General features: G+C 42.1%; 1 protein-coding gene across 6 annotated transcripts in view; it reads right to left on the bottom strand.

Moving 5' to 3' along the window:
• Positions 1-3,014: 3,014 nt before the first annotated feature.
• The window catches only part of ESYT2 (extended synaptotagmin 2), a 181,806-nt gene continuing 173,939 nt past the window's right edge, over positions 3,015-10,881 (bottom strand). For all 6 annotated transcript variants that reach the window (XM_075922738.1, XM_075922735.1, XM_075922736.1 and 3 more), the window contains 3 exons: positions 9,375-9,480; positions 6,669-6,718; positions 3,015-6,236 (listed from right to left, as the gene is read on the bottom strand). In XM_075922738.1, coding sequence (XP_075778853.1) covers positions 6,191-6,236; positions 6,669-6,718; positions 9,375-9,480 — 202 coding nt within the window. In that variant the 3' untranslated portion in view covers positions 3,015-6,190. The remainder of the gene's footprint in view (positions 6,237-6,668; positions 6,719-9,374; positions 9,481-10,881) is intronic.

Genomic DNA, 10,881 nt, shown 5'->3' with positions numbered 1-10,881 from the left:
AATTGGCAATAGTCAGTGAAATTAACTGGGAAACTCAAAAGTGATCATTGGAAATACTTTTTCACACAATATATAATTAAACCACAGAATTCATTCCTACAGTAAGTTGCTTAAGCCAAGAAGTCTGCAAGATTAATAAAAAGGGACTGGACATTTATATGGATGACAGTATCATCCTGGCTTATAGTTAATGATAAAAATGATGTAAGGGATAATAAATCTCCTCATAATGCCAGACTTAAGACGTTCTCTAACCATAAGAGATAAAGATAAAACTATGTGCAGGCATTATCTTGCATTTGTCTACTGCGACATTCTCAGGCTTTCCTCTGAAGCAGTTGGTACTGACCATTATCAGATAAGATATTGGAGTAGATGGACCTTGGGTCTATTGCAATATGGCAGCACCATGGTTCCTATGTATTGGAATTTAAACCTAACCTGCCCCATGCTAACCTGATGAAAAATATTGTTATGATCTTGCTGTGATGTCATACTCCGAGATACTTTTAGAGTTGTATACCATGCAGTAGTATAGCTAGACATTAGTAGACACATTGGCAGATGTGTTGTTACCTTTCTTCAGTATACTCACATTCCCCCATAGATGATAAGCCATCATACACAGTATGGTCTGTAGCAAAGAATAAGTCAGGAACACCCAACAATGTATTAATAAAACAGTGGATAGGGTATGTGGAGGGGAAGAGGTAGATGCCTTCAAAACAGGGTTTAAATGGGGCTGCATGCACCTCCATGTCAACAGTTGATAGCATTTCATTCATAGACAGAAAACTATACCTGTAAAGTAGGAGTGGCATTAATACATTCATCAAGATGAGAACAGATTTTGGAAGGATTGCAAAAAAAAAAAAAAATATTTTTGGTATGTGGTGAAAATTACTTTTCCTGTGTAATTCTTTTTTTTAAAACCCTTCTTAGTGTGTTTCTCTTCACTCACAACATCGTTTCAGAAAACAAAGAATAGCTGAAACATAAAATGTGCTTAAATTTTGACAACTTCTGTTCTTCAAGAAATAGTTTTGAGGGAACTATAATGCAGGGCTTAGAACACACAAACTCCAAACTCCTGCATGCTAATCCCAGTTCTGCATAAGAAACTACAGGCAGTCCCCGACTTACGCGGATCCGACTTACGTCGGATCCGCACTTACGAACGGAGCTTTCTCGCCCCGGAAGTCGGGGCGAGAAAGCCCCGTTCGTAAGCTGCTCCGGTGCCCCTGGTCTGCTGGAGACCGTCTCCAGCAGACCAGTGGCACCGGGCGGGTTCCCGCGCTTCTGAGGCTTTGCCAGAGCAAAGCCTCGGAAGCGCGGGAACCGCTGCTGCTGCCACTTGGGTGCCGGTGCCTGTGGTCTGCTGGGGACCGTCCCCAGCAGACCACAGGCACCGGGACCCAAGCGGCAGCAGCGGGCAGGTTCCTGCGCTTCTGAGGCTTTGCCAGAGCAAAGCCTCAGAAGCGCGGAACCCCCGCTGCTGCCGCAAGAGACCCGGTGCCTGTGGTCTGCTGGGGACGGTCCCCAGCAGACCACAGGCACCCGGACTGAAGCCGCAGCCGCGGGGGGGTCCCGCGCCTCTGAGGCTTTGCCAGAGCAAAGCCTCAGAGGCACGGGGAACCGCCGCTGCTGCCGCTTCAGTCAAAGCGGCAGCAGCGGCGGTTCCCCGCGCCTCTGAGGCTTTGCTCTGGCAAAGCCTCTGAGGCGCGGGACCCCCCGCGGCTGCGGCTTCAGTCAGGGTGCCTGTGGTCTGTTGGGGACCGTCCCCAGCAGACCACAGGCATCCAGACTGGAGTGGCAGCAGCGGCGGTTCCCCGCGCCTCTGAGGCTTTGCTCTGGCAAAGCCTCAGAGGCGCGGGACCCCCCGCGGCTGCGGCTTCAGTCCGGGTGCCTGTGGTCTGCTGGGGACGGTCCCCAGCAGACCACAGGCACCCTGACTGAAGCCTCATCCGCGGGGGGTCCCGCGCCTCAGACGCTTTGCCAGAGCAAAGCCTCAGAGGCGCGGCACTCCGCTGCCGCTGCGGCTCTGCTCCCCGTGTCCCTGGTCTGCTGGGGGGGGGGGGGCGCAGCTAGTGTGCTCCCCCCCCCCCCTCAGCAGACCAGGCTTTTGTTTTGGACTCTGGGGCAGAGCAGCTGGGGCGCTGCCGATTGGTCCTGCAGCGCCCGTGGGCACTACTGGACCAACCCGGCAGCACCCCAGCTGCTCTGCCCCAGGTCCTGATTCAGCCGCTGCTGGTCAGTTTCAGCAGCGGCTGAATCAGGACGTCTGGGGCAGAGCAGATGGGGTGCTGCTGGGTTGGTCCAGTAGCACCCCAGCTGCTCTGCCCCAGGCGTCCCCAAGTCAGCTTCTGCTGAAACTGACCAGCGCTGACTACAGGAAGCCCGAGGCAGAGTTGCTCTGCCCCGGGCTTCCTGGAATCAGCTGCTGATCAGTTTCAGCAGCAGCTGACTTGGGGACGCCTGGGGTTCTTAAGTTGATTCTGTATGTAAGTCAGAACTGGCGGTCAGTTTCAGCAGTGTCTGAATCTGGACGCCAGTTCCGACTTACATACAGATTCAACTTAAGAACAAACCTACAGTCCCTATCTTGTACGTAACCCGGGGACTGCCTGTACGTCGTTTTGAAACAAAAAACAGGACTATGTAGCACTTTAAAGACTAACAAGATGGTTTATTAGGTGATGAGCTTTCGTGAGCCAGACCCACTTCCTCAGATCAAATAGTGGAAGAAAATTGTCACAACCAAATATATATATGTGGTTTGGGGCTAATTATTTAGCCCCTTTTTTCAATTTTTCAAGTAAAACAGGATATTACTTACCTATCTCCATCCCTCTGAAAAGTGCTGTGTTGGTTACAGCAGCCAATATATCCTATAACTCTTTGAAAATGGAAAGCACTAGTATTTTCAAATCTCAAGATGCTGTAGTTAGCCTCCTTGCATCAATAAGGAAAACTGGTGCAAGGCCCTGCAGGAAAGGGAACTGCAATACACAGGCTTCCAAATGAATTGTTTATTGAATAAATACATGCATCATAATGTAGAATACATGAAAAAAAGGCAATCTGTACAAAATAGATCACACTTTGTTCTCATTTCAATTCTCACAAATTGCTGCACCTGGAATAAAGAAAGTATTAAAAACAAAAGATTCATCTCCTTTAATCCAAATCCAAGTGACACACAGTGATTTGTGTTTGGATTATGCTTACTCTGAATGTAAGAGTGCTGGTCTTCTTCCCAGTGAAGCACAACATTTCTAAAAACTGTTTCAATACCCCAGAACATAAACGTTGGTAAATACAGATAACAAAGCTCATTTTGTTTGAAAACACCTTTATATACTCATATTTAAGGCACAGGATAAACAAACAAAGTACATGGAAAGCTAATCAGCTGACATTCAAACCTTGACTTACTAATGAGACAAGGCTTTTTTGGCCCAAAAGGAAAAACAAGCATCCTCGCTTCTTTCTTTTTCTTTTCCAAATAAAAGAACAAGCCAGGAATAACAGTTACTATGATACACAGATTTTTTTCCTCACTACTGACACTCTTACTTAGACAGCCTTGTTCTAATCCATTTTTCTGTAAGGACAGATGTTCAAAAAACACCCAGTAGTGACTAGCAAGAACAGGGGCGGATGGGTGCTCAGCTTTTTTGAAAATGTGGCCTCATCATTTTAGGGACTGAAGTGTAACTAGGCTGTCTTGAAATCAAGGCCAAGTGGTGAGTGCTGAGCTACTTTGAAAATCTGTGTTAAAAATTCTATATTCATCTTCTCCTCTATGTTGTGTTACTGCCTCTTATCTTTAACACAAATGTAGCATTTCCCCCTTAAGGGCTAAAGAAGGGAAAACTTGCAGTTATTTTGATCCAATACAAAGTCTAACTTCTTCCTCAAGGCAGCATTTAAAGTTGAACTATAGTATAGGGTGGAAAATTTAGTCTTTACATGGGGACATTTACACCAAAAATCATCCCTTCTAGAAGCTGAACTCAGGCAAAAGGCAAAGCCATTTAGTCAACACCTCCCTTATTTACATCAGCTCTTATTTTCTGCATCTTCATTTGCATCCACATCAATTCTCTCTCTGTTCTTCCTCTCCAACGGTTTAAAGGGATGAATGAGACTATTCCACAAGGAAAGTTATAATTCATAAAATGTTCCAATTGTGTGTAGATGAGTGTGTGTACACATTTATACATACCCATTAATAGAGTGGAACCTATAGTGAACTTGAACAAAAGGCAGAATTGTTATATGAACTGTGAAATTCTACAATTTTCTTATGGTTTTAGGGAATCACTTTCTGTACAGCTCAATCCTTAAGTCTAAATACTTGCAAAACTCCCACAGAGTTTTGTCTGCTGAAGTTATTTTGTCAAATAAAATGACCTTCCCATAAAATTATGAGTTCCACTGTATATGAGTATGCAAGTAATAGATAAGTTGCATGAAAACACAGATTGACAATCAAATTAAAATGGGCTGATGCTTAATTTTGATTAAAACAACAGGCTATGTCTATGGTAGGCACTTTGGTATATTTAGTAACATAGGTGTATTCTACATCTAGAATTAAGGTTCTATCAGTAATTATAAAGCTATTTTTTTCAGGAGTTTATTATTCTGCCTTAAAAATTCTTTCTTGGCTAAGACACAGTTCTAGATTCTTAACTAAATATATTCTATTGTTTAATTGCATATTTACCCAAGATCATGAGGCTAATGGCTCTGAAGAAGCTGCCCTGATCTCGGGTTCATAATGCATTTTTATAACAGTCTGAGCAAGCTTTCAAAAAGGAAAACAAACTGGATAAAAAAACCAGTTCTCCTGTGAATCACAACAGGAAGATTAAGATTGTTGCAGTGTTTCTTCAACTGTCAATTGTCTACTTTCTTACTGGTGTGTATTAACAACATTGCTGTGGGTCCTGGTAGGAGAATACAGCAATGTTTCAACAGCACCTACCTGACACATGGTAGTAATGGAAGTGAATTTTGCCTCATATACCAGGTAGCAGTGAATGAAGCAGTAGGCAGCAATAAAGCAATTGTCAAGAGTCAGCCTCAACTCTAGATTTCTTGTTTTCTTTCCCGTTTGTATTCCACTTTAATGTTATACATATTCTATATAATAAAAAGACCACTGTGTCTATTTGATTATCTTGAATTACAAACTGCTTCATATACCTTACTTGTCAATGTAATGACAGGTTAGGACAGTCCATGAGTGATTATTTATGAAACCTGGTTTCTAATATGGATGGTAAGTTTGTCACTATACTTTCAAAATATCATAGGGATGGTGCTATAAATTATGGGAATAAATTACACCAATAAGAAATAATAAGTCAATCTGCATAATAAAATATTGTACTGTTTATAAGTCTTCATTCCTGCATCAAATGAAACCCCAGATTTACATGCTGTGATTCATAGACCATGACAATCCTCTCATGATACAATGTTTCTAGACTTCTTAGCTCTAAAACACTTTTTATATTCTCTAGAGAATGACTTTCCAATAATACATTTCTATATAAATATTAAAATATTAATGTTTTGTATATATTCTTTTACTAGCCTTATAGGGCCAGAAACACATTGTTAAATCTTAATAATGTTTTTCAATTAAAAAAATCCACAAAATTGTAATTTTAAGACCTTGCTGCAAGGGCAAAATAAGATGCGTCTAAAGAATTTAACATGCATTTAGAAGAAAATATCTATATCCTTGATCTCTTTTCTTCTGACTTCACACCAAGATGGAAAAATTATAAAAAAATAGTATATATTTACATGGTACAGTGTACCTTAGTGATATACAAAACAAGGCAGGAAAACAGCGGAACAGCATCTTTTCACTTTCTAAACAGGTACAACTGCCATAAAGTTCATTTAAACACAAGAAGTTACTCTACCATACCATTCCACATTACAATTACATGAAAAGTAGTTCAGCAAATTAAAATACAAAAAGTTTAACAAGAAGATTGGCTAACTCTAAATATAATGTCCAAATGTTATAAAATTATTGGGGTGTATGTAGTAAGTAAATAAATGAAGCTATAAAAATAATATTGATACATCTGTGAGAACAATGCTTTTAAAATATATAAAGGTTGGCAAAAGTATGCTGGGGGTAACTCCTGGTGTCTAATGGCACCTAGGTTATAACATGTGGCTTTGTACCATCTTCTGTTAAATCATACCTAAAAAGGGACAGAACAAAGGGAAAATGTTATTTAATATAGAACTATGCTATTGAAAATAGGGATGTGAATGGGTAACCAGTTAACTGGTCAGCTGGTAAGCATCACCTTTAGGGCCCACTGGAGGCAGAGGTCTGCTCCACTTCCATAAGGGGGCTGGGAAGGGAAGCAAGCAGCCTGCACGTGGGTGGGGGGGGAGGGCTTGGAGCAGAAGCTGGGTTGCCAGCTTGGGGTTGCCAGACCAGCAGGCGGGTGGGGCGGAGGGCGGCAGCAGCAGCAGCGGCAGCCCCAAGCACAGGGGGGCTGGTTCCTGCTGCCAGTCCCCTTGCGCAAGATCCGGCATACTTGGTTTACCTAAGGTTTAACCAGTTAATTGATTAACTGGGATTTTACATCCCTACTGAAAAACCCCCAAAACATTATCGCACTCACCACTGAGTCCAGCCTTTGGTGAGTTCTTCAGATGCCAGATGTATTAATAACTGTTGAGAGGGATGTTAAATAGATAATCATAGAATCATAGAATAGAATCATAGAATACTAGGACTGGAAGGGACCTCGGTCATCGAGTCCAGTCCCCTGCCCTCATGGCAGGACCAAATACTGTCTAGACCATCCCTGACATTTATCTAACCTACTCTTAAATATCTCCACAGATGGGGATTCCACAATCTCCCTCAGCAATTCATTCCAGTGTTTAACTACCCTGACAGTTAGGAACTTTTTCCTAATGTCCAACCTAAATCTCCCTTGCTGCAGTTTAAGCCCATTGCTTCTTGTTCTATCCCCTGAGGCCAAGATGAACAAGTTTTCTCCCTCCTCCTTATGACACCCTTTTAGATACCTGAAAACTGCTATCATGTCCCCCCTCAGTCTTCTCTTTTCTAAACTAAACAAACCCAATTCTTTCAGCCTTCATTCATAGGTCATGTTCTCTAGACCTTTAATCATTCTTGTTGCTCTTCTCTGAACCCTCTCCAATTTCTCCACATCTTTCTTGAAATGCGGTGTCCAGAACTGGACACAATACTCCAACTGCAGCCTAACCAGTGCAGAGTAGAGCGGAAGAATGACTTCTCATGTCTTGCTCACAACACACCTGTTAATGCATCCCAGAATCATGTTTGCTTTTTTTGCAACAGCATCACACTGCTGACTCATATTTAGCTTGTGGTCCACTATAACCCCTAGATCCCTTTCTGCCGTATTCCTTCCTAGACAGTCGCTTCCCATTCTGTATGTGTGAAACTGATTGTTCCTTCCTAAGTGGAGCACTTTGCATTTGTCTTTATTAAACTTCATCCTGTTTACCTCAGACCATTTCTCCAATTTGTCCAGATCATTTTGAATTATGACCCTATCCTCCAGAGCAATCGCAACCCCTCCCAGCTTAGTATCATCTGCAAACTTCATAAGCGTACTTTCTATGCCAATATCTAAATCGTTGATTAAGATATTGAACAGAGCCGGTCCCAAAACAGACCCCTGCAGAACCCCACTTGTTATACCTTTCCAGCAGGATTGTGAACTGTTAATAACTACTCTGAGTACAGTTATCCAGCCAGTTATGCACCCACCTTATAGAAGCCCCATCTAAGTTGTATTTGCCTTGTTTATTGATAAGAATATCATGCGAGATATCAAACGCCTTACTAAAGTCTAGGTATACCATATCCACTGCTTCTCCACAAGACTTGTTATCCTATCGAAGAAAGCTATCAGATTGGTTTGACATGATTTATTCTTTACAAATCCATGTTGGCTGTTCCCTATCATCTTGCCACCTTCCAAGTGTTTACAGATGATTTCCTTAATTACTTGCTCCATTATCTTCCCTGGCACATGAGTTAAACTAACTGGTCTGTAGTTTCCTGGGTTGTTCTTATTTCCCTTTTTATAAATGGGTACTATATTTGCCCTTTTCCAGTCTTCTGGAATCTCTCCTGTCTCCCATGATTTTCCAAAGATGATAGCTAGAGGCTCAGATACCTCCTCTATCAGCTCCTTGAGTATTCTAGGATGCATTTCATCAGGTCCTGGTGACTTGCAGGCATCTAACTTTTCTAGGTGATTTCTAACTTTTTCTTTTTTTATTTTATATTCTAAACCTACACCCTTCCCACTAGCATTCACTCTGTTAGGCGTTCCTTCAGACTTCTCGGTGAAGACGGAAACAAAGAAGTCATTAAGCATCTTTGTCATTTCCAAGTTTTCTGTTACTGTTTTTCCCTCCTCACTGACCAGTGCACTGGGGCCCATTTAAGTCTAAACATCACTTTAAAATGGTCAAAGTTTGACACTGGGCTACATTGAAAGCAATATTGCTAGCAGACAGCATTTTACACACATGCCGGGAAGTGTATTTGCTACAAGTTGATTTGTAGAGCAGCTCTAAGTTGCTGATTTTGTCCTATACAGTAGTTTGGGCCCAAGCCACACAGAAGATCACCTTTTTCCCCTGTGACATCATGGTGGCTCTGACTGACTGATGTGTTCTAACAGCCCCCTAGTTTATATGGGAGGAAGCTGGCAGCAGGGCATTCATCGTGAATGGTCCTCAGTTCTGGAATCTCTTGCCCAGGTCATCAGAACCCAGATTTAGTGACTTCCAGGGCTACAAATCTTTCCTGTTTCCCCCCCCAAACCTCTCCTGGGTATGGGGGAGATAAAAGAGGTTTTACAGGATGGTGAACTGGATTGAAAGATTAACTTCTTTGGGGAAGGTCTTTGACAGATGTTCTCTATGTGTCTTTGTACATTTTGTTATTTTGATTACTGTACTTGAATTTCTTTTCTGGAAAGAAATGGCCCAGATCCCATTTTCAGGATTTGCAATTCTGAGGGGCCATTTTCTGAAATTTCATCCCTGTTCTATTGCTTCTTATCAGTCTGTACAATCATTATGTCAGACAGAGCACTTGTGCACCTTTTTGCAGAACTGTATTATCCTCCCACTTTCTGCCATCTTCTGTTATGTCATTCTTCTTACCCCTTGCCATTTGTTCCTGTCCTTACTGAAGCTTGAGTTATAAAGACACTGATTTTGAAAAATAACAGGAGCTCACTTTATTAGGCTTAGGCCCAAGGGTTTTAGTCTTTATAATTGTAACCTGCTATTTCTGCTTATTTTCAACTTACTTTGCCAAGCAGTCCTTTGTCTTTGGACAGAAAACCACCACTGTTCTTCACTGCTACATCTAGAATCCTCCTCTGCACTTCAGGTAGGGAAACACTGAAATCAAAGCTAACATGGAAAAAACATAATTTTAGTGAGGATTTGGTGCTTGAAGCATATAATATGCAATGAACTGTGCTAGTTTTGTGGCTGCTGCTAAACCCCACAATTCTCAAGTGACTCATAGCTAGTGCATTTTATACCATAAAATAAAAGCATGCCATAAATAAGGTATGGGCTAGAGAGAGGATGAAAAAGAAGGAAGTGGATAATCCCACTGTTCTGTCCAACATTTCCCTTCGAAGTGTTTATGCTTAAATCCAACATTCAGAGATACAGCCTTTAACCCTGTCCCTAGTACCTAATGCTAATAAATGGTCATCCTGGAGAAACAAGGAGAGGAATCCTACAGTCCAGGCTGTAGTGCATAGGAGTGATATAATCAATATCAAAGCTGCATCAGACTCCATTGATCAATGGCCCTATTTTCCAGGGAGAAAAAGCTTGCTAGCTCATGCCAAGCATGTGCAAGCCTGTCTTTGTGGACCATGGGGCTTGCTCCCACCTGTAGTGCGGACACACCCAATATCACAACTTGAATATCAAGTACTTTAGAAAACCAAATTCTGATCATATTCCACAGTTTAACATTTTTCAAAGTTCTGCAATATAGATTTTAACAACAAAATTCTCTCTGATGTAGTCTGAATTGCAGTTCTCTGCTGCATATTCCTCATGTGAAATGTCCATCAATGTCTGTATGGTCTGAAGATGAGAATATTGCCCTAAGTCTTCCCTACTCCCTGAAGCAGAAGCAAATGCATATTTATTTATTTTTTGGTCATGAAACCAAATGACATAGAAAGCAGACTACTTATGATGCAATATATAGAAATAGACACAACTCTGGCTTATTAAACCCATTTTATATTCACAAAAGACATTTGTAAGTTTTAAACTTTCAATCGTTGTAACACAAAAGCCAATAAAAGTGAACATGGTGATTTGTTGGTTCTCAGGACAGCTAGAACACAAGAGTGAAATTGTTGGTTACAATGAAGCTATATAAGAAATTTGATGTTTTGAGAACCTTACAAATTCACATAAAATCTAATTTTACTTATACCAAAACCTTATGGGCATAATTTAAAATCCCGATTAATCAGTTAACCAGTTAAAAATTAGGTTAACCTAGCATTTAACTGGTTAAGGGACTAAAGCTGGATTCCTAGCCCGAGAGTTGGGCTGATGCTGCCAGCAGTGGGCTGCCAGCTCAGGGCTGGGGCTGTGGTCCCAACGACAGCAGGCACCTGGTCTTGCTGCTGCCGTGGGTGGATGGCTGCCCCAACCCCAGAGCTGCTGTCGCTGCTGCCAATAGCAAGAAGCTCCTGGCCCCAAGACTGCCAGCAATAGCAGGAGGCGTCTGGCTCCAGCAGGAGGCTCTGAGCTCTGGGGCTGTTGCCAAAAGCG

This window comes from Pelodiscus sinensis, chromosome 2 (assembly GCF_049634645.1).
Source record: "Pelodiscus sinensis isolate JC-2024 chromosome 2, ASM4963464v1, whole genome shotgun sequence".
Taxonomy (NCBI): Eukaryota; Metazoa; Chordata; order Testudines; family Trionychidae; genus Pelodiscus; species Pelodiscus sinensis.
The sequence above is the reverse complement of the archived record's forward strand: the minus strand, read 5'-3'. Positions and strand labels throughout refer to the sequence as shown.